Raw genomic sequence first — 24,467 nt, 5'->3', positions numbered from 1 at the left:
ACAGAGGTTACTCCTCTGTCTCAAAGGACTCTGCTGGAGTACGGAACGAATGGGAAGGAGCTTAATGGAAAGAACTGGCTTCAAAGAGTTCAAAGGTTTCCATATGACCCAGCAATTCTACTCCAAGGTATGTACCCAAGAGAACACAGGTCCATACAAAGACATAAACACACATAGCAGCATTACTCACAACACCCGAAAAAGTAAAAACAACTCAAATGTCCATCGATTGATGAAAGGGTAAACAAAACATGGTGTATCCATAGAATAGAAGATTATCTGGCCATAAAAAGAAAGACTTGCTGATACATGCTACAACATCAATGAAACTTGGAAGCATCATGCCAAGTGAAAGAAACCAGACACGAAAACATACATATTACATGATACCATTTAAATGAAAGTCAGTCCCGGTGAGCGAAATTATAGAGACAAAGTAGATTAGTGCAGGGGCTGGAGCAAGGGAGGAATGGGGAGTGACTGCTAAAGAGCATTCCGTTTTTTTTTTTCTCGGAGACACTGTTCAAAGAGCGTGGGGTTTCTTTACAGGGTGATGAGAGTGTTCAGGAATAGTGGTAGGTTGGGTATGGTGGCTTACACCTATAATCTCGGCACTTTGGGAGGCTGAAGCAGGAGGTTCTCTTGAGGCCAGGAGTTCGAAGCCATGCTGGCCAGCATAGCAACACCCTGTCTCTATTGGAAGCACAAAATTAAAATTAAAAATTAAAAAGATAGTGATGGTGGTTGCACAAACTTTTGGGTATACTAAAACCACTGAATTGTGAAATTTATTTTTCTTTTTTCTTTTTTTTTTTTTTTTGAGACAAAGTCTTGCTCTGTCATCTTGGCTAGAGTGCAGTGGCACAACCACAGCTCACTTAAGCCTTGACCTCCAGGGTTCAAGCAATCCTCCCACCCCAGCCTCCCAAGTAGCTGGGACCACAAGCATGCACCACCATACCTGGCTAGTTTTTAAATTTTTTGTAGAGATAGGGGTCTTGTCATGTTGCCCAGGATGGTCTCCAACTTCTGGGCTCAAGCGATCTGCCCACCTCAGTCTCCCAAAGTGCTGGGATTACAGGCGTGAGCCACTGTGCCTGGCCTTGAATTGTGAACTTTAAAAGGGTGAATTTTATGGTATGTGAATTATATCTCATTCTTTTTAAAAAAGATAACAGGGACTCTTTCCTCAGTGTGGAAGTGTAATTGACAGACCTCCTAATTACCAGTGAGCTTGGGGATGAGAAAATGCCACACAATAAAGTTGCCTGAGAAAGAGAGAGACTGAGCGACAGATCATGTGTGAGATGGAGTAGGGTCAGTAACCATTTAAATACGACATTGACCTTGAGAAAAAAGAATGTCAGTTATAATCACAAGCCACAAATGTCTGTCACTGTGAACTGGCTCATCACGAAGAACTGAGAGATAACATGGAGTTAAGATAGCAGTGGAGGCAGGCAGGGGAAAAGGACCCATGAGATATGGGCAGCAGCACTTCCCCCAATTCCCTGCCATCCCCACCGCACACGTATAAGCTAAGTAAATATTACATCATCTTTTACTAACACCCTAAAACTCTTATTTGATGAAGGACCAGGGGAATAAGTTGCTGAATGGGCTCATTAAGACTGAGGAATTCTTCAGAGGCTCCAACACAGACAGCCAGTGATGGGAAATGAGGACAACACAGCTGACAGCCCATGGGAGTCCCAGGGTGAGACTAAGACTCCATAAGAGCCAGGCTTAGACTTATAAAGGAATGCTGGCTGCTGAAGACATTTCAGAACTCAAGCTAAGAATCTCTGGCCTGCATTCAGAAGATACCTTTGGTCTCTGTGGTTGGCCAAATAATGGCTCCAAATATATCCAGGTCCTCATTCCTGGAACCTGTGAATGTTACCTTTCATGACAAAGGAGATTTTTCAGATGTGATTACCCTGGATGATCTGGGTGGGCCCTAAATGCAACCACAAGAATCTTTATAAAAAGGCAGAGGGAGATTTGGCACGGAAGAGAAAGCAATGATCACGGAGGTACTGATTGGAGTGATGTGGCCACAAGCTAAGGAATGCCGGCAGCCTGCAGAAGCTGGAACAGGCCAGGAATGGATTATCCCCTAGAGCCCCTAGCAAGAACCCCTTGACTTTATCACAGTGAAACTGATGTCAGACTTCTGGCCTCCAGAACTGCAGGAGAATAAATGTGGATTGTTTTAAGCCACTAAGTTTGTGGTAATTGGTTACATCAGCCATAGGAAACCAAGGCAGTCCTTCATTCTGCTTCTAACCTGTCTAAATATTAAGACAACCCCAGTAAGATGATCTCTGGCATAAAGGAATAATATCTCTCTACTTCTGTGCATGTGTTGAGGGTTGGTGTGTTGAGGTGGTTAGGTGATGGTAACTCCTTGATGAACTGAGCCTGATGCATCTGGAGTGAGAACCACGCCAACGTGGTGCTGCAGACATTAACGTTTAATGTGGCAAGCTTAAAAAAAGCAAGAATTTCACCTTTCCAAAAAAGCATTTTTATCTGATTGCAAGTCATAAATATTTACTACAGGAAAGCTTAGTTATAAATCTCACAAAAGCAGGAAGAAAATAAAAATCATCTGCAATCCTATCACCCAGGAATAACCAACCACTGTGAACATTTTCATGTCTAAATTTGTGTTCTTGTTACCTGAAACAAAAAATCACTTTGGATTCAAATCTCAAGCATTTCTTTGAAAGCCATTATCAGGAGATGGCAATGAGGACAGGCCACATGACCAAAACCAACTCTCATGCTGTTCTAGCGACCCAAATAGTGGTCCCCAGGACTCTATGTCATAGCGACAACCAGCAAAACAAACTTGGTTCTTGACACTATTGACAGGAAAATAAAAAGCATGCAATTCATCTACCCTCTTCTTCTGTGGAACTTTATAAATAACTTCAAACACAAAAGAGAGCAAGAGTCTGCCAATGTATCATCAGGACCCACATGAGTCAATGTCCTCCCTTGGCCCACCTGGACAATGTAGAAAGGAAATTAGGCAGCTGGGCATGGTGGCTCACGCCTGTAATCCCAGCACTTGGGGAGGCCAAGGCAGGCGGATCACCTGAGGTCCAGAGTTCGAGACCAGCCTGGCCAACATGGCAAAAACCCCGTCTCTACTAAAAGTACAAAAATCAGCCAGGCATGGTGTCGGGCGCCTGTAATCCCAGCTACTCAGGAGGCTGAGGCAGGAGAAGCTTGAACCCAGGAGGCGGAGGTTGCAGTGGGCCAAGATCGCGTCACTGCATTCCACCCTGGGCGACAAGAGCGAGACTCCGTCTCAAAAAGAAAGAAAATTAGGAACACCTAACTCTCAAACAGCCCCTCCTCTCTTAGAATGGAGGCCAGGTATCCAAGGTACCAGTTCTTCTATGTGCTCAACTATGTAATACATATTGAATATATCAAAGCTTCGGTATGTGTTATAACATTGGATCCCCCAAAAAGAAAGCAGTATAGAACTTCTTGCAAGAAGCTCTATTAGCGGCAAATACACATGTTTAAATACAAGTAATTGCAGCCATCAAGAGTTGAATGAATAAAGAAAATATGGTACATACCCACAATGGCGTATTATTCAGCCATATAAATGAATGAGATCCTGTCATTTGCAACAACATGGATGGAACTGGAGGTTATTATGTTAAGTGAACTAAGCCAGGCACAGAAAGACAAACTTCTCATGTTCTCACATATTTGTGGAAGCTAAAAATTAAAACAATTGAACTCATGGAGATAGAGAGTAGAAGGATGGTTAACAGAGGCTGGGAAGGGCAGTCGGGGAGTGGGGGGAAGGTAGAGATGGTTAATAGCGTACAAAAAAAAAAATTAGTTAGATGAATCAGACCTAGTAGTTGATAGCACAACAGAGTTATGATAGTCAATAATGTAATAACTGTACATTTTAAAATAACTAAGAGTATAACTGGACTGTTGGTAACACAGAGGATAAATACTCTAGTTGATGGGTTATGCATTACATACCTCTATCAAAATATTTCACGCAGGCCAGGCGAGGTGGTGCACACCTGTAATCCTAGCACTTTGGGAGGCTAAGGCAGGAGAATCTATTGAGCCCAGGAGTTCGAGACTAGCCTAGGCAACATGGCAAAACCTGTCTCTACAAAAAATACACAAAAAAAAAAAAAAGTTAGCTGGGTGTAGTGGCATGTACCTGTAGTCCCAGCTACTCAGGAGGCTGAGGTAGGAGGATCAACTGAGCCCAAGAGGTTGAGGCTGCAGTGAGCCATGATCACACCACTGCACTCCAGCCTGAGTGACAGAGTGAGATCCTGTCTCAAAAACTATGTGTGTATGCATGCGTGCACACATATTTCATGTGCCCCATAAATCTATACACCTGCTATGTTACTCACAAAAATTAAAAATAAATAAATAAAACACAGGTAATTGTAAGAGTGATAACTATCGTAACAGAATATAAAGGATACAGCGAGGCATCACAAAGGAAGGAGTGATTAACTTTGTTAAATAAATGTAATTCATAATTACTATTTCTATGATTCTTCACAGAATCATCCAATGCTAAAGCTAGAAGGAGCCATAACGATAATTTAGTAAAACCCCCTAAAATTTCAAATGAATGACTGTTTGAATGAGATAACCCCTAGAATCCCTTTAAGCTTCCAATTTAACTTTCTCCCATACAAAACAGTGGTGTAGTTCACTGTTGAGACCTTAAGCTACTCATGATAAGAGATTAGTAGGGACTCAATTGCTAGGTGATTTTTAATTCCATTCAAAAACAGAAGGGCCAGGAATCTTTAGAAGGCTCAGAGCCCTTCAATCTGTATGATACTGCATGAAAAGCACTTCAAGAGACAGTATGCTCAAAAGGCTGCAATCACGGGTTGGTTTTCTAGAAAACATTTTTGTTTCCTCGGGGTGTCCTTCTCCAGCAGACGCAAACGCCCTAGACCACCCCGACAGATGCACCCAAGCAGAGGCCAGGGAAGTAGCTTAGAAGAAGGCGGGTGCGTCTGAACTCTGTTTAAGGAGGCATCTGCCTGTTAGTGTTCTTTTTACTGCGCCTGCCTGCATCTGCTGGCCTCCCTCAGTCATTACCATTTCTTCCTAAGGCATTTAATTTGCACAAGTATACTTTTCTTTGTCCTCTAAAGGGGAGGGGTTCTTTTTTTTTTTTTTTTTTTTTTTTTGAGACGGAATCTTGCTCTGTCTCCAGGCTGGAATGCAGTGGCACAATCTTGACTCACTGCAACCTCTGTCTCCTGGGTTCAAGCAATTCTCCTGCCTCAGCCTCCTGAGTAGCTGGGATTACAGGCACGTGCCACCACACCCAACTAACTTTTGTATTTTTAGTAGAGATGGGGTTTCACCACATTGGCCAGGATGGTCTCGATCTCCTGACCTCGTGATCTGTCCACCTCGGCCTCCCAAAGTGCTGGGATTACAGACCGTGAGCCACTGCACCCGGCCTGGGGAGGGGTTCTTTCCTGTTCTAGGGTTGTGGATAGACTCCATAAAGTCTAAACACCCAGAATTGTCTGCAAAATATTGTGTGTGGCTGTGGTCTCAAGGTTTATGTCTCCCCAAAATTCATATTTTGAAACCTAATCCCCAACGGTATTGGCATTAGGATGGTGGGGACTTGGGGAATGGATGGTAGTAGGAGGTGGGGATGCAGGGAAGTGATTAGGTCGTGAGATGGAGCCCTTATGAATGGGATTAACAACCTTATGAAAACAGACTCCAGAGAGTGCCCTCTTTCCACCATGTGAGGATACAACGAGAAGACAGTCATCCACAACCCGGAGAAGGGCCCTCACCAGAACCTGACCATGACCATGCTGGCAGCCCGATCTCAGGCTTCCAGCTCCCGGAACTGGGAGAAATAAATTTCTGTAGTTTCTAAGCTACCCATTCTATGGCATTTTGTAATGGCAGCTTGAACAGACTAAGACATGTGTACAACATTCTCTCGTGAGATGGTGCATAACTCTTATCAGATTCACAGGACAACTGTGAACCACAGAAGCTTAAGAAGTATTTGACCTTGCACATGTGTATTAAATATTAACCCAAGAGCCCCAGACGTGTGCATATGACTACGGGTGTGTCCTCACACCCCGGATATCTCCGGGAGATAGGCTACTATTAACAAGCCTTCCATTTTCCTTCCACACTAAAAAAAAAAAAAAAAAAATTTTTTAAACAAAATGTCATCCTCAGGACATACAAAACTGAAATAGCAAAGACAACAAACTTCAAAAAAAAAAAATCAATTCTCCATTTAGTCATTGTGAAAAGTCTGTATTAAAAACCCAGAGTCTCAGGGAATCTCAAAGCTCTAGTTAAATTTTTAATACGCTATAAAGGATAGTGTTAAAGAAGAGACCTTTTCAAAGGTAAGCTGGCTCCAAACAGCTTTAAGCTGGCTCTTAAAATGGTCCTCATCAAAGACATGAAGCTGCTTGACAGTAATGGTGAGGGAGTTCACTTCTCATTAGACAGGAGTGGGAGCTGGAGACTCGAGGAATGAGCCACAGTGGGTCTTTGAAGACACATCTGTTTGTAGTTAGACCCTTGGTGGCCTCATCCAGTGTCAGGGGTTTAAGGAACATTCATGTGCCAAGGGGCCAGGCGCAGTGGCTCACGCCTGTAATCCCAGCACTGTGGGAGGCCAAGGCAGGTGGATCACTTGAGACCAGGAGTTCAAGACCAGCCTGGCCAATATGGCGAAACCCCGCGTCAACTAAAAATACAAAAAGTAGCCAGTTGTTGTGGCACGTGCCTGTAGTCCTAACCACTCGAGGTGCTAAGGCAGGAGAACCTCTTGAACACAGGAGGCGGAGGTTGCATTGAGCCAAAACTGTGCCACTGCACTCCAGCCTGGGTGTCAGAACAGACTGTCTCAAAAACAAAGAACAAAAAAACAAAAACCATTCACGTGCCAACGATTCACAAATCTGTAACTCTAGCTAGACTTTGCAATCCAACTCCAAACTCCATCCATCCAGCTGTCTAGTCAGTATCTCCATTTGAATGTCTAATGGCAATCAAACCTCAAGATCAAAAAATGAATTACTGATAGTCCCCCTAAAGCTCCTCCCGCTGCAGCCTTCCTCGTCTCAGTTGATGGCAATTCCATCCTTGCAGCTGGGCAGCCCTGAAACCTCCAGGTCTCCCCTGGCTCCTCGCTTTCTCTCACATCCCACATCCAATCCATCGGCAAATCCCATTGGCTCCACCTTCAACCAGGACCCAGGATGGGATCCCTTCTCACCACTTCCAGCACTACCACCTTCATCTGTACCACTGTCATCTTTGATCTGGATTCTGCAGTGGCCTCCACATAGGCCTCCCTGCTTCCATCCTTACCCCTCCTAAGTCCCATCTCAATTCAACACCTAAAGAGAAACCAACTTTCAAAGCTCAAGTCAAGTCATACACACTCTCTTCAAAACCCTGCAACGGCTCATCACACACAGAGCAAAAACAAACATTTTCATGCCTCCAAGTTCCATCTAAAGGCGGAGCTGACATCCCTGCCCTCACCTTGTATTTCTCTCCCTGCTGCTCACCCTGCTGTGGACTCTTGGCTACTCCTTGTGGGCGCCAGACATGCTCCTGCCTCAGGGCCTTTGCACTGGCTATTCCCTCTGCCTAAAACACTCACTCTTTACCAGAGATTTGCACGACTGACTCAAATGCAAGGACATCTCAAGGAGCCCCTCCCTACCTACTCTATTTAAAATGGCAATTTCTTCCTTTAACACTGTACCATCTCCTCTCCCCTGAACTTTTTCTTTTTTTTAAATCACGAACCACCTTCTAACACAATATAAAATTCATTTATTCTGATGATGTTCATCAACTATCTCACCTTGCTATAATATTGGTTATAGAAGGCCAGAGATCTTGGCCTGTTTTAGTACTGATATAACCCAAGTACATGGAATACAATACTCAAATACAATAAATAAAATACAAGACTGGGAAAGAAACGTCCCTTCAAACCTCTCCATCCAGGCAAGCCAGCTGTCCTCCAATTTACTGAAACCAGTGATTATTAACACCATGCTTCTGGTGAAATCTAACTCAGTTGAGATTCCTAGAAGGCACTCAATCCTCATTTCAATTTATTTTTTATTTTATTATTTTTTTGAGACAGAGTCTCGCTCTGTCACCCAGGCTGGAGTGCAGTGATGCAATCTCAGCTCACTGCAACTTCTGCCTGCTGGGTTCAAGTGATTCTCCTGCCTCAGTCTCCCGAGTAGCTGGGATTACAGGCATGCGCCACCACTCCCGGCTAATTTTTGTATTTTTAGTAGAGACGGGGTTTCACCATGTTGGCCAGGCTGGTCACAAACTCCTGACCCCAAGTGATCCGCCTACTTTGGCCACCCAAAGTGCTGGGATTACAGGCATGAGCCACTGTGCCCGGCCCCAATCCTTCTTTCGAAAGATACTTTTGCATCACCATAAAAGTAACAAAGGCTGAACTTAGAAACTCCAAAGACACAGAAGAGGGTCTCCTGTCAAGGAAGAAGATTTTAATTTATGCTCATTTAGGATCAAGAAATATTGCTGTCATTCCACACATCTTCCTACTGTTTCTGGCTTTATTCCAAGTTGTCACCGTAGTCAACAAACATTTGAGAAAGTAAACTCTGAACCAGCCTGGCATTCTATCGGGATGAGCCAGCAAATGATTCCAGCTGAGCATAATGAATCATCCAAGTACAGTGGCAGGTGTGGTAGAGAAAAGGGTTCATTAGAGGGAAGTTGGGTACTCAGTCCATTACTATAAAGTCTGGACCTTAGACCACATTTTTGTTCTTCAGAGAAATAGTCATCATAATTTACACCTTATTTAACACTAAACCCACTGGGCAGATCTTTACTCTTGCTCAGTTGGTTAAAGAAGGGGTCATAAATGGCGGAAAGACAGCTACTATTATGAATGAAAAACAAGTAACCTTTCCTCTCTATTAGCACTTAACAGGCTAAAAGTGGCCGTCACGGCTCTTAAGCAGTCCTCTGCAGGGGACCAAGGGGTCTTCCAATGAGCTCTTTAAGATACTGGGTGTGCTGTAATCCCAGCACTTCGGGAGGCCGAGACGGGTGGATCACGAGGTCAGGAGATTGAGACCATCCTGGCTAACACGGTGAAACCCCGTCTCTACCAAAAAAATACAAAAAACTAGCTGGGCGAGGTGGCAGGGGCCTGTAGTCCTAGCTTCTCGGGAGGCTGAGGCAGAGGAATGGCGTAAACCCAGAAGGCGGAGCTTGCAGTGGGCTGAGATCCGGCCACTGCACTCCAGCCTGGGCAACAGAGCGAGACTCCATCTCAAAAAAAAAAAAAAAAAAAAAAAAAAGATACTGGGTGTGCATGAGCAGGGTCTTCCACCAAGGCTAACCCACTTTGGTCATCTTTGTGCAGGGAGTTCCATATAAGACCCCACCGTTATCTCAAGGCATACTGAATACCGAGATCTGGAAAACCAACAGGGTCACATGCTGTGGCTCACACCCATAATCCCAGCACTTTGAGAGGCTGAGGTGGGCTAACCACTTGAGGCCGGGAGTTCAAGACCAGCCTGGCCAACATGGTGAAACCCCATCTCTTCGAAAAATACAAAAATTAGCTGGGCATGATGGCACACATCTTTAATCCCAGCTACTCGGGAGGCTGGGACAGGAGAATCGCTTGAACTGGGAAGTGGAGACTCTAGTGAGCTGAGATCACACCACTGCACTCCAGCCTGGGTGACAGAGTGAGGTTCTGTCTCATTAAAAAAATAAATAAATAATAAAAATAAAAATTGGAAAACAAACTAAAAAAAGTTTGTTCATCACTAAAAGACAAGGGTCAAGAGGGGAATGAGGGAGACACATATACTGATGAAAATACTGGGAAAACGGGCCTTCCTATGATCATATGGTACAAATGCCTAAGGTTAGAATAGAAATAACAGAGGAATGCGCTTCTTATCTAGAGAAATATCTGAGCGTAAAAAGTAATTAAACACATAGTGCTTTAGGCAGATTTAATACATACTAGAATATATAATATATATTAGAATTTTCACTCTTTAAAGATGACCAAAAAGAGTCTTCATTGTGCAAGCAAAACAACATCAAGTTATACAGAGGAACAGACTCAGTGTGGCCGTGCTTTTTGCTTCCATAATACCAAAGCTAGAAGACAATGGATCAACATCTGCAGAAGGTTTGAAGAGAAAAAATGTCATGACTAGAAAGCTCTGCCCAGCCAAGTTCTTGCTCGTGTATTAGAATAACAGATTGACACCATGAACTCTGCAAGGACTCAGAAAATGTACCACCCAAGGATGTTCCCTGGGGAAGATTATTGCTCAAGCTCGAGTTCCCAAACCACAAAAGGTGGATCAGCATGTTTAAGATCTCGAGATCAAGGAAATCATGGCTGAAGAGGCAGCAGGAGTATCACTGATGCCAACAATGGCTCCCATTTTTCAAGTGCTCATATGTCCCAAGCACTGTACTGAAAGTTGTGTGTATATGTAGCATCTCATTTAATTCTCAGAATAAGCCACTTGTGGCATTATCCCCATTTCTTAGATGAGAAAACCAAGGTTCAGGGATTTCAAGCAATTTGTCAAGATAATCTCGTTAGGAAGTGAGAGAGTTGGAATTTCAAAATGCATCTCAAATTGCTCAGGTTCCCTCAATTTATTTATTTTTAAAAATATCTATCATTTCCTATGCTTAATCATGTTTTCTAGTTGCTCTAAAAGAAGCATTCATTATTTTTGAAATAAGGCATTAATATGTCCTTTGTTTCCAATTAAAATACATCTAAAGACATAAAACAGGCCAGTGTGGTAGCTCATGCCTGTAGTCCCAGCACTTTGCAGGACCGAGGCAGGTGGATGACCTGAGGTCAGGAGTTCAAGACCAGCCTGGCCAGCATGGTGAAACCCCATCTCTACTAAAAATACAAAAAATTAGCCGGGCATGGTGGTGCACGCCTGTAATCCCAGCTACTCGAGAGGCTGTGGCAGGAGAATCGCTTGAACCCGGGAGGCAGAGGTTGCAGTGAGCCGAGATCACTCCACTGCACTCCAGCCTGGGGGACAGAGCAAGACTCTTGTCTTAAAAAAAAAAAAAAAAAAAAGACATAAAAGAAATTACTCTAAAATGCTAAATAGGAAAGGATTGGTAAGAACATTTCAGAAAGGTGCCTACATAAAGAAGGCAGGTAAGGCAATTATCAGTGCCAAATTATACTGAACTCAATAGAGTTCACCCTTGAACAATGCAGATGTCAGGAATGCTGATTTCCTGTGCAGCAGAAAATCTGCATAGAGTTTTTGGCTTCCCCAGAACTTAACTACGAATAACCTGCTGTTGACCAGAAGTCTTACCAATAACATTGTCAATTAATACAGATTTTGAATGTTATATGTATTATAAACTGTATTCTTACAGCAATCTCAAGAAAAAAATATTATTAAGGAATTCGTAAGAAAGATAACATATATTTACTATTCATTAAGTGGAAGGGAGTCATCATAAAGGTCTCATCCTCCTCATCTTCACACTGAGTCGGCTGAGGAAGAGGAGAAAGAGGAGAGGTTGGTATTCCTCTCTCAGCGGGGCAGAGGTGGAAGAAAATCTGAGTGTAAGTGAACTCACGTAGTTCAGATCTGTGTTGTTCAAAGGTCAACTATATTTTCAAATAGCATTAAGCAGAACCAGAGACATCCAGTATTTATAAAAGACACCCTCCACAGCAATCATGTAACAGTTATGAATTTACACTCCAAATAACTTGGTAACTCATATGTCAAAAAAAAGGAAGTGAAAGTTGTTTAAATGAACTGGAATGGGAAGTTTTCACATATGATGATCAAGCTCTGATGATCAAAAAATAAAGTCAAGAAAGATTTGTACTGCCACCTTCACTCCCCTCCAAGAAGGACCCACGTCACAGCTGCCCATTCCCCTTTTCCAGCCAGACAATTGTGCTGACAAATGACTTCACCTTTAGGCAGTGGCTGGCGCGCTCACGGACAAGACCTCACCTGGAACGTTGTGTATAGTGATGGCCAAGATGAGCAGCGCGATCCTCCTCCAGCTGCTGCCACTGGGCTGTGCCAGGTTCCCTCGAGAAGGCACGGGGACAGCAGGACCCTCTGGAAGGCCAGTGGCTGCTGCTTTCTTTCTCTGATACGCCTCACCATTTTCACTCTTGTCTGAGCAAAAAAAAAAAAGAGAGAGAGAGAGAGATGGGGAAAGAGAGCGCTTTGAACATGGGCACATTAACTCTCCAGCAAGCTACAGCAGGAAGAAGCTTCTACCCCCGAACTTCCTGTAGACTATGCAAGGTTCTGTGTGTTCTCTCATTCACTCAGGCATCCATTCATTCAGCGAACAATTCGTTGACTAGGCCGAGTATGGTGGCTCACTCCTGAAATCCCAACACTTTAGGAGGCTGAGGCAGGCTTGAGCCCAGGAGTTCGAGACCAGCCTGGGCAACATGGCGTGATCCCATCTCTACGAAAAATAAAAATAAAGAATTAGCTGGGCATGGTGGTATGCACCTGTAGTCCCAGCTACTTGGGAGGCTGAGATGGGAGAATGGCTTGAGCCCCGAAAGTTGAGGCTGCAGCGAGTTGTGATCACACCACTGCACCTCAGCCTGGGTGACAGAGTAAGACCCTGTCTCGAAAAAGAAAAAGAAATCACTGAATAGGCATTCAGTGCCCAATGCATAGGTACCAAGAAGGATAAAAAAGACGAAGATGTGGTATCCTAGCAATGCTTAAGACAAGCAATGTTGAGTCATGATTAGAAACACAGATTCCAGAACCATGCTGCCTGCTTCCCTTCCTGACTCAGCCACTGGTCAGCTGTGTAGTGCCAAACAAGTTATGTCACCTCCCTGTGCTGTGGTTTCCTGATTCATAAAACTAGAATAATAGGATTACCTAGGTCATAAGGGTTTTGTGAGGATTAAATGCAACAATGTCTGAAAGTGCTTAGAATGTACTAAGTGCTGATTGTATCAGTGGTTATTGTTACTATCATGTTCCCTCTCCCATGGCCCTGCAGAATTACATAATATGTGACCCTGCTCTCCTGGTCATACTGATTTATAGGAACCAATTCAGATGCGGTTCAGCCAATCAGAATCCCTCCCCAGGGAGACTTGGTGACTCCAACGTGCAAGTTGAATCTGAAAAATCACATGATGTGCGAGCAGCTCTGCCACAGTGGAATGAGGGAAGCGGCTGGACAGACAATCAGAAGGAATCAGATATACATCAACAAGCAGAGATGGGAAACCAGGCAGCCCGAGCGAAGGAGAGAGAAGGGCAGAACTGCAGCCCACGTGCCGAAGACATTCATAGGCCACCCATAGCACCCACCCCTTGGGTTTCCTGAGCAAACCTTCCTTTTAAAAATGCCTTTACAAATTGGCTTATATTGGAAGGATGTCATTCTTACAACCAGCTTGTCCTAAATATCCATGGTCCCCTGGGCTATTTGTTTATTCATAATAGAGGCAAATTGCGTGGATCTGAAATTGCGAGGACAAGAGTGGGAGAGAGCATCCAGCCTTCAGTTCACAGCATGGGATGGATTTCTGGGGAAGACTTTCTAGAGGAAATGGGTCTTGAGTGAATCTTAAACATGCGATGGCACAGAGAGAAAGAAGGGTCCTTCTATTGGGAGAGAAAATAACCCAGCAAACATAACTCACATGTCTGTTAAATTAAATAAGCAGGAGACTGTTGGTCTGAGGCTGTACTTTGAGTTGCTTCATAGTGAACTACAGCCTAACTTAGTATGTATACAAATGAAAATCTCATTAGGAGTATATATTTTTTGTAATAGGATAGCTAGATCTCAGCCAATCACAAGCAGCCGAGCTTCAACCAATCACAGGTAGCCAAACTTCAGCCAACCACAGGCAGTCAACTGATTAGACTATGTCCAAATAAGGTAAATGCCTAACTGTAACCAATTAAGCTATTTCTATACTTTATTTCCTGCTCGAACTTCAAAAAAGGCAGAGCTCTCTGAATGTCTTCTAGTTTTGAATGCTGCCTAATTCATGAAGCCTTTAATGCTTAAATAAATTAAAAAACATTAAAAGAAAAAATTTCTTTTGAAAATCATTTTGTGGCCGGGTGCGGTGGCTCACACCTGTAATCCCAGCACTTTGGGAGGCCGAGGCAGGCAGATTACAAGGTCAGGAGATCGAGGCCATCCTGGCTAACACAACGAAACCCCATCTCTACTAAAAATACAAAAAATTAGCCGGGCGTGGTGGTGGGTGCCTGTAGTCCCAGCTACTACGGAGGCTGAGTAGTGTGAACCTGGCAGGTGGAGCTTGCAGCGAGCCGAGATCACGCCACTGGACTCCAGCCTGGGCAACAGAGCAAGACTCCATCTTAAAAAAAAAAAAAAAGAAGAAGAAAAGAAAAGAAAAAAAGAAAATCATTTTGTATTTATTTACTCAAATCATATAAGTACAGATTGGAAAGTAAGAAAGTACAAGGCAAGTAGACGCACTCCTCCCCAGCTCCCAATCATTTCTCTCTTATTAACAGCTGAATCTCAGTTCCATTAGGAAAAGGGAGGTCTTTGATCCTCCACAATGCAAGGATGCCAGTCCTCCATTGGTCAGTAGCCCTGACTCACAACACCAGCCTGTGGAGAATTCAGCTGTCTCAATTGGATAACAACTCCTCCCAGACAGTATTTACACGAGGCGAAGCTCCACACTCATTGTGCGGTATCCACATCATGTGTATGCATGTATGTGTGTGTGTGCATGTATGTATGTGTATGTGCGTGCGGGTGCATACAACTGCTACTCAGTGACATCCTGAGATATTAGATCTCCTTCGTGTATGTATGCATTTATCTAGTAAGACGTTCTCAGTCTGAGGTTCCTGAATCCATAAAGACCCAACCATTATTTCAAAATAGTCTGTGTATTTTTTGCTGGATTGTAACTTTCGCTGTACTTTCAAAGGCGGCTGCTGATTCCAAATGGTGCACACAAGCGGGGAGGGGGTTTTATAGATTTCCAGTAGACAATATGTAGATGACTCAGGCTGCAGATGCTGGTCGAGAAATTGAACTAACATCTGGGATTTCAAGCTCACAGACGCTAAAGACATGAGCAAAGGAGTCCCCGAGAGATGTCCATGAACTAACCTGGGTCATGGTAGAGGGTCCTCAGCTTTCTCCTAGGTCAGTCAGCAAAGACTCCTGATTTCCTGTGTCTGGTCTGAGCACACAGGCCTGCGCTAGACGCTCTCTAGTGAGAGTTGATAGAGGCCAAAAGAAAAATCTCTTCTCTTGGAGACTTTTGATTGATTGATTGATTGATTGAGCAGGGTCTCACTCTGTTGCCCAGGCTGGAGTGCAGTGGTACAATCTTGGCTCACTGCAGCCTCCACCTCCCAGGCTCAAGCAATCCTCCCACCTTGGCTTCCTGAGTAGCTAGAACTACAGGTGCATGCCACCATGCCCAGCTAACCTCTGTATTTTTTTTTTTGAGACGGAGTCTCGCTCCGTCACCCACACTGGAGTACAGTAGTGCAATCTCGGCTCACTTTAAGCTCCGCCTCCCGGGTTCTGACATTCTCCTGCCTCAGCCTCCCAAGTAGCTGGGACTACAGGCGCCCGCCACCACGCCCGGCTAATTTTTTGTATTTTTAGTAGAGACAGGATTGCATCATGGTCTCGATCTCCTGACCTCGTCATTCACCCATCTTGGCCTCCCAAAGTGCTGGGATTACAGGCATGAGCCACCGCGCCCAGCCTTCTGTATTTTTTTTTTTCAGAGATAGGGTTTTGCCACATTGACCAGTCTGGTCTCGAATTCCTGGACTCAAGCGATCCACCTGCCTTGGCTTCCGAAAGTGCTAGGATTACAGGCATGAGCCACTGCACTTGGCCCCTTGGGGATTTTATAATTTAAGAGAGGGTAGACAGGGAAGACACACATAAATTCCCTCCAATCTAAGGGGTAAAACACACTGTAACAATCACCAATGGTTGCACTTGTTTTTGTCAATGTCACAAAAGGATCCTACTCTGAATCTCCTCCAGATGCTGCACAGAGAACAACAGACCTCAGAGGCACCACGAGCAAATTCTAGCGCTAGGCTTGTGTTTCATAGGAACATCAAGGAGCATAAAGAGTTCTTCCTCAAAATTAAAACGCACGCCTGGCCCCGGGCTTCCAGTGTGTGAAAACTGACGTCAATGCCTTCCCTAGTAGGAAACAGGAGGGTGTGAATGCCTCACGTCCTTGTGAAAGTTAAATAAGCCACCATTTGGTGACAGCCACTAATGAGTCTGCAACAAGGAAGATTAGTCCAAATAAATCATTACAGAGTATGATGCGTCGTGAGCAATGAATTTTCTTGCCTCTCCTGGTAAGGCTAGTTCAACCATCACACCCATCAAGTAAAATGCTAGCGCGTGGGAAAAGGATGATCCGTTAGCGGAGGCAATTGCCAAGCACATTGTGGGATGTGAGGGTGTGCCAGAGTGACAAGAACCTCGTGAGGTTTCTTGAAATGGGAAAGGTTTGGGCACTTTTGAAGTGGGATTTGGGAAGGAGGAATAGAAGGGGGACTATTTCATTTAGGGATGAAATAGCCAATGTCAAACACAGAAGCAAAACAACATCAGAGACACCGGTTCACAGGTAATATTGGGAACTTATCTTCAATGAGTCCTCAATCCTTACAAAAGCCCCATGAAGTAGAGATTAATCCCCTTTAACGAATGAGTAAATTGAAGAACAGAGAGGCAGAGTAACTGGTCCCAGGTCACACAGCCAGTCTGCAGTGGACTCAGGAGTCGACTCAGCATCTTTGCCTCCAGAAGCCCCTCTTTTAACTAGGGCCTCATGGTTGACTGGGGATGAAGCGGGTGGGAGGGGTGGAGCAAAGGCTGAACTGCTCATGGCTTACCAAAAAAGGTAGTGGGAGCAGTTGCTGCAGTGAGAAAGGGAGTCTGGTGAGCTCTCATTGCCTGTGACCAGAGTGGGGAAAGACTCAGAGGAAATCTCGTATCTATAATCATTCTTACTTACAGACAAATCTGAAACATTTTGTAATAGTAGTTTTTTTTTTTTTGAGATGGAGTCTCGCTCTGTCGCCCAGGCTGGAGTGCAGTGGCCGGATCTCAGCTCACTGCAAGCTCCGCCTCCCAGGTTTACGCCATTCTCCTGCCTCAGCCTCCCGAGTAGCTGGGACTACAGGCGCCCGCCACCTCGCCCAGCTAGTTTTTTGTATTTTTTAGTAGAGACGGGGTTTCACCGTGTTAGCCAGGATGGTCTCGATCTCCTGACCTCCTGATCCGCCCGTCTCGGCCTCCCAAAGTGCTGGGATTACAGGCTTGAGCCACCGCGCCCAGCCAATAGTAGTATTTCTTAACCCATTAGACCTACTATTTCTAAGCATAAAGTAGCTGCAAGCAGAAAATATTTACCCATGCTAAACCCGCAGCACGGGCTTATACTTCTTTTGGGAAGGAGAATGAAAAGATTCTTTGTTGTTAGGAAAAAAGGTTGCCCATCCTTACAATTTTATTTTTTAATTTGTAATTAAGCATCTAAGAATTCACACAAAGAAAGGACCCACCGCCAGGGCTCAGCCTCTCATCCTTCCCACTCCGTCTTTCCTGGAAAGGAACCACAGTGCTACATGTAAGAGTGAGGATGACAATGAAACAGACAGAAAAGTCCCAGGCTCACTTTTCCCACAGAATCACCAGGTGACCTTTTCTGATGCATCCGCTTCCCTGATTTCCTCTTCCCCAAAACAGAGGACATGATTATGGTCACAAAACATCACAGGATGGAGAAAAGCAGACACAGGTCTTACAGGCACAAGCCCAGGGGCCATGAGCAAACCCTGCTGCCCAGGTAAGCCTCTGCCCTTCGAGGTCTGGCTTCCTCCCTGCAGAGCAGAAGTCTCTGAAGTCCTCTAGTGAATGACCCCAAACCATCTTGGATCAGCAGCCGCCTTTGAAAGTACAGCAAAGTTTACAATCCAGCAAAAAACTACACAGATCATTTTGAAATAATTGTTGGGTCCTTATGGATTCAAGAACCTCAGACTGAGAACATCTTGCTAGATAAATGCCAAGTTAACCTCCGTTTTCATAGCCCATGGGCCCAATCACACCAGCAACACAGAATGAACGTGGTCCCTGAGATGGTGTAACCGGCTAAATCTAATGGGCCCAGTGATGGAATCGCAGGCCTCCGATGAATACGGCAATGCTAATGAACAGAGCACTAGCCAAGAGAGAGCTTTCTCAACATTCCCACGATATCATTGGAGATGATTTGGCTGGATTAGCACAAATGGCAAATCGTCATTTGTTAAGTGCAGAAAGCATCAAATCCCTGGAAAAACGCTTTCTAAACCCCCGTTACAAAACAAAAGGAAGAGTGGCCAGCAACATATATTCACTAAGTAACATGTATACACAAACAAAACCAAAGGCCAATCAAAAGCAGAATAGAAGGGGATCAACTTATATTGTCCCTGCCTTCTTGTTTCTCAAAGAATCAGTATAGTTTCAGGTAACACAAATTATTATTTACATTCTCACGTCATTGGACTTTTCAGCTATTTCTAGACTCTTTTTCTTATAAATATCATTGTAAAACTTTTAATTATACAAACAATTAGAATTTGGATAAAGTTCCCGGAAGTTCAACTGCTGATCAAAGGGCCATGACACAATTGCCTAATAAATTTCCAGGAAGGCTGTGTCACTTACCCATGAACAGTGTGCAATTTCCACTATGCCACTTCTTAGCCCTGGTATTTCTCATTTTGAAATAAATGTATTTATTTACGGGGGAAATGACATTTCGCTTAATGTGTATTTCTTTGACTACAAGTGAGGTGGAACATTTTTCAGAGTTTCAGGCATATTTCTTTCCTCTTTTGTAAGATGCCCACTGCCCAAATGAGGCCTCTTTAAATAGTAATATGATCAGCTAATTCTTTACAGATACTGGTAATTTTCCTGTGATCCATTTAGGTTTGTCAATAAGTCCTAGCTGAGAGTAACAGGTATTATTATACATCAGACAGACGTATCCCCTTGGCTAAGTTGGAGATTTAGCCTCAAATTTTAAAATTCCTTTTCGAGATTCCTCAAGACATTATAAGGCCTTTAAAAAAAAAAAAAAAAAAAAAAAGTATTACCTGCTTTCCTTAAGGAACTATATAGTATGATCCTGAAAGCTAATCTCTCAGGTAATTGTCTCTTTCAGTATTAAAACTTTTTTTTTTTTTTTAAATAGATTCTCACTCTGTTACCCAAGCTGGAATGCAGTGGCGCAATCTTGGTTCACCGTAACCTCTGCCTCCCAGGTTCAAGCAATTCTCCTGCTTCGGCCTCCAGAGTAGCTGGGACTACAGACACGCACCACCACACCCGACTAATTTTTGTATTTTTAGTAGACACGGGGTTTCACCATGTTGGCCAGGCTGGTCTCAGACTCCTGACCTCAGGTGATCCACCTGCCTCGGCCTCCCAAAGTGCTGGGATTACAGGCGTGAGACACCACATTGGTTTTTTGTTTTTTTTTTTTTTTAAACTTTTATTTTAGGTTCAGGGCTACATGTGCAGGTTTGTTCTATAGGTGAACTCATGTCACGGGGGTTTGTTGTACAGATTATTTTGTCACCTAAGTACTAAGCCTAGTACCCAATAGTTACTTTCTCTGATCCTCTCCCTCCTCCCACCCTCCAGCCTCAAGTAGGCCCCAGTGTCTGTTGTTCCCTTCTTTGTGTCCCCAAGTTCTCATCATTTAACTTCCACTTGTAAGTGAGAACAACTGGCATTTGGTTTTCTGTTCCTGTGTTAGTTTGCTAAGGATAATAGCCTCGAACTCCATCTGTGTTCCCACAAAAGACATGATCTCATTCTTTTTTTAATGGCTGCATAGTATTCCATGGTTTATATGTACCACATTTTCTTTATCCAACCTGTCACTGATGGGCATTTAGGTTGATTCCATGTCTTTGCTATTGTGAATAGTGCTGCAGTGAACATTGATGTGCACGTGTCTTTACGGTGGAATGCTTTCTATTCCTTTGTGTATAAACCCAGTAACGGGATTGCTGGGTTGAATAGTAGTTCTGTTTTTAGCACTTTGAGGAACTGCCACACTGCTTTCCATGATGGTTGAACTAATTTACACTGCCACCAACAGTGTATACATTCCCTTTTTTCTGCAACCTCATCAGCATCTGTTATTCTTTGACTTTTTAATAATACCCATTCTGACTGGTGTGAGATGGTATCTCATTGTGGTTTTGATTTGCATTTCTCTAATGATCAGTGGTGTTGGTATTTTTTTTTCATATGCTTATTGGCCACGTCTATGTCTTCTTTAGAAAAGTGTCCATGTCCTCTGTTCACTCCTTAATGGGGTTGTTTCTTTCCTGTAATATGTTTAAGTTCCTTATAGATGGTGGATATTATACCTGTCAGATGCATAGTTTGCAAAAATTTTCTCCCATTCTGTAGGTTGTCTGTTTACTCTGTTGATAGTTTCTTTGATTGTATATGATGTAAGGAAGGGATCCAGTTTAATTTCTATATATATGGCTAACCAGTTATCTAAGCACTATTTATTGAATAGGAAGTCCTTTCCCAATTGCTTATTTTTGTCAGCTTTGTCAAAGATCAGATGGTTGTAGATGTTCAGCCTTATATCTGGGCTTTCCATTCTGTTTCATTAGTCTATGTGTCTGTTTTTATACCAGTACCATGCTGTTTTGGTTACTGTAGTCCTATAGTATAGTTTGAAGTTGAGTAATGTGATGCCTTCAGCTTTGTTCTTTTTGCTTAGGATTGCCTTGGCTATTTGGGCTCCTTTTTGGTTTCATATGAATTTTAAAATAGTTTTTTCTAGTCTGTGAAGAATGTCATTGGTAGTATGATAGGAATAGCATTGAATCTGTAAATTGCTTTGCGGCAGTATGGGCATTTTAGTAATATTCATTCTTCCTATCCACAAGCATGGAATGTTTTTCCATTTGTTTGTATCATCTCTGATTTCTTTGAGCAGTGTTTTGTAATTCTCCTTGTACAGATCCTTCACCTCCCTAGTTAGCTGTATTCCTAGGTATTATATTCCTTTGGGGTCAATTGTGAATGGTATTGCATTCCTCGTTTGGTTCTCAGCTTGGCTGGCTATTGTTGGCATATAGAAATGCTAGTGATTTTTGCACAGTGATTTTGTATACTGACACTTTGCATATTCTGACACTTTGCTGAAGTTGTTTATCAGCTAAAGAAGCTTTTAGGCCAAGACTATAGAGTTTTCTAGATATAGAATCATGCCATCTGCAAACAGGAATAGTTTGATTTCCTGTCTTCCTATTTGGATGCCCTGTATTTCTTTCTCTTGCCTGATTGCTCAGACCAGGACTTCCATTACTATGCTGAATAGGAGTGGTGAGAGAGGGCAGTCTTGTCTTGTGCCGGTTTCCAAGAGAATAGCTTCCAGCTTTTCCCCTTTGTTTTTTTTTTTGTTTGTTTGTTTGTGTTTTTTTTTTTTTTTTTTTGAGACGGAGTCTCGCTCTGTCGCCCAGGCTGGAGTGCAGTGGCCGGATCTCAGCTCACTGCAAGCTCCGCCTCCCGGGTTTACGCCATTCTCCTGCCTCAGCCTAGCTTTTCCCCTTTCAGTATGAGAAACGTCACTCTTTTCAAAAGAAGATGATGTACAAGAGCTTCTCTAGTCTTCTTTCCCCCATAGCACGGGAATTCTTGTAAACAACACAGGAGTTTTGTAATCAGGGCACACAAGTACAAAGCATCTACTGTGGACAGGCTCCTTGCTAGGGTTGCCAGATTTAGCAAGTAAAGACAGGATGCCCAGTTATGTTTAAATTTCAGATAAAACCAAAATTGTTTTAGTGTAAGTATGTCCCACATGGGATCTACTTATGCTACAAGGTATATTCATTGTTTATTTGAAGTTCAAAGTTAGCAAGGTAACCTGCATTTGACTTGACTCTACCTGAGCCCCTGAGGGGCTCAAGGGGTGCTTCCTCTCTTGGAGATGCAGATCCTACTTGGGAACCTAGGCAGGGACAAGGGAGACCAGGACTTCCTGCTCCACAGACCCAATTCAAGGCCCAAGTTCTATGGAGTTGGGCAAGCTGACTACACTCTACCCTGAGAGCAGCCACACACTCATGTCCATTAAAATCTATGCAGGATGTACGACACGGGCCATGTGCAGCGCAGGGCAGGAGAAGATTCCACTGGAGACCAAGAAAACTTCATAGAAAGATAACTAAAATATTTATTATGAGCCAAGGCAGGCGGATCACAAGGTCAGGAGATCGAGACCATCCTGGCTAACACGGTGAAACCCTGTCTGTACTAAAACTACAAAAAATTAGCTGGGCGTGGTGGCACACGCCTAGAGTCCCAGCTTCTCGGGAGGCTGAGGCAGGAGAATCGCTTGAACCCCAGAGGTAGAGGTTGCAGTGAGCCGAGATCATGCCACTGCACTCCAGCCTGGGTGATAGAGCGAGACTCCCTCTCAAAAATAAAATATATATATATATATATAAAATGTTTAGTTCCTAACCTTTAGGCAGACAAGCATCTGAAGTTTAGGTGATGTGATCACAAACTTATTTATATGCTTTTTAACTATAATAGATATTTCCATTTATCACGCTGATAATCACAAGCCATGTGATTACCAGAAGGTCAAACACTGCCTGTGTAAGGAGGCTGACTCTATTGTAGTCAGTACATGTTTTCCCAGGCATGGAACGTCATTTATGTCTTACCTCTGATGCTTATGAATAAGCAATTGCTTAGTGACAACACAGATACAAATAGATCTGCATAACTGGTGAAAATTAAATGCACATCAGAAGAGAAACAGGGTTCACTGTTTGCTAAAGATTTCTCATCCATTAAGCAGACCACCCACTACAGTGTTCCTTGTTCCAAGTATCTAAGTAAGATAATTTCTACTCTCAGGTGACGGAGCCAAAATGTCCAATAATATTAAAAGTCCGCCTACCAGGTGAGCTCTTCTACTTCATAAAGGCACAACCAACCATTTCATGAGCATGAACTCACTCCCGACGAATTAATTTTGGTCTAAAAATAAATCCCACATGGGCTCCAGAGCCACCTCTCCACATCTCAGCCCGCCCTGAACATGCACGGTCAGTGCAAATGCCCCGTGGGAGGGAGGCCATTATAGCTTCCGCAGGGTCCACCAGCAAAGGACATTTACTTTAAAAAAAAAAAAAAAAAAAAAAGTCCCAGCACACTTACTGGAGAAAGCCCATTTTGAAGAACATCAATACTTACAAGAGCTTTGCAGTGGACTCCCAAACTCCCCATGGTAGCCCCTTGCTCAACTTACATGGTTGTCAATTACCAGGTCAAGGAGGAGGTGGACAAGAGAATAGTATCTACTTCAGGGCTCATGTTCCACTGATAATATTAACTTAATTGTCACATGGCTCACTTTGCCCTTGAGGTACTGCTGCTCCATCATCTTCTCCAGTTCTAAGAATAACGGTGAACAGCCTTGACTGTTGCATCTCAAAGTGTTGGGTGAAGACCACCTGGTGTCGTGTCATAGTGGTAGCTCCCAAAACGCCGACTCCTGGACCCACCCTGGAGCTACTAGAGTCTTTTGGAGACAGACTCAGGAATCTGCATTGTTCAAGCCATATCCCTCCCAATCCACACTCACCCCATGATGATTCTGATAGAAACCACATTTTGAACATCAATGTTTCAGACTGCCCAACTACAAGTTAGTCCAGGTACCTCCTCCAAACCTAAATAGACTTCAGTCCAACTATTACTGTCGGGTGTCTCAGGGTAATGAACAGGGATATACTTGATTCTTAGTTATATTATTTATACCTGGGCACCGAAGGATACACGTGCTTCTGTTTCAAAGATACAGAGGGGACGGGGACAGCAAAGGAATGTTAAGACTACAAGGTGGAAAGGAATTGAATTGCCCTGATAGAAACCATTTTCTTATATCAAATAAAAATCTTTTCTCTCTCTCTCTCTCTCTTTTTTTTTAAAAGAGAATATAGGCTATCACAAGTGGGATAGACAAGCAAATGCAACCACAGCAGAGGAGGTGACAGAAAAAGAAATTCCCCCAAACCAAGGAATTCTTGCATCTTCCCCAAGGCTCTGCCTCAAACACACCTCTCTAGTTATATAATTTCCCACTTCCTCTCTTGTCCTAGGAGTTGGTGGCCAGAAATCAAAACATGACAATATCCACGAAAACTGTTAGTTGCTACAATCGAGATAGTATACACATTGCCAGTATTTGCAAATAGTATTCTGTTCTGTAAATTACACTAAAAATGAGAATCTTTCATCCA

At 43.5% G+C, this 24,467-nt stretch overlaps 1 protein-coding gene across 15 annotated transcripts in view; it reads right to left on the bottom strand.

Moving 5' to 3' along the window:
• The window catches only part of SLC39A11 (solute carrier family 39 member 11), a 563,219-nt gene that overhangs the window by 187,803 nt on the left and 350,949 nt on the right, over positions 1-24,467 (bottom strand). For all 15 annotated transcript variants that reach the window (XM_073005074.1, XM_037993737.2, XM_037993738.2 and 12 more), the window contains one exon: positions 12,093-12,263. In XM_073005074.1, the coding sequence (XP_072861175.1) occupies positions 12,093-12,263 (171 nt within the window). The remainder of the gene's footprint in view (positions 1-12,092; positions 12,264-24,467) is intronic.

The sequence above is a fragment of the Chlorocebus sabaeus genome, chromosome 16 (assembly GCF_047675955.1).
Source record: "Chlorocebus sabaeus isolate Y175 chromosome 16, mChlSab1.0.hap1, whole genome shotgun sequence".
Lineage (NCBI taxonomy): Eukaryota > Metazoa > Chordata > Mammalia > Primates > Cercopithecidae > Chlorocebus > Chlorocebus sabaeus.
Note: the sequence above shows the minus strand (reverse complement) of the source record. Positions and strands in the feature narration are given on the sequence as shown.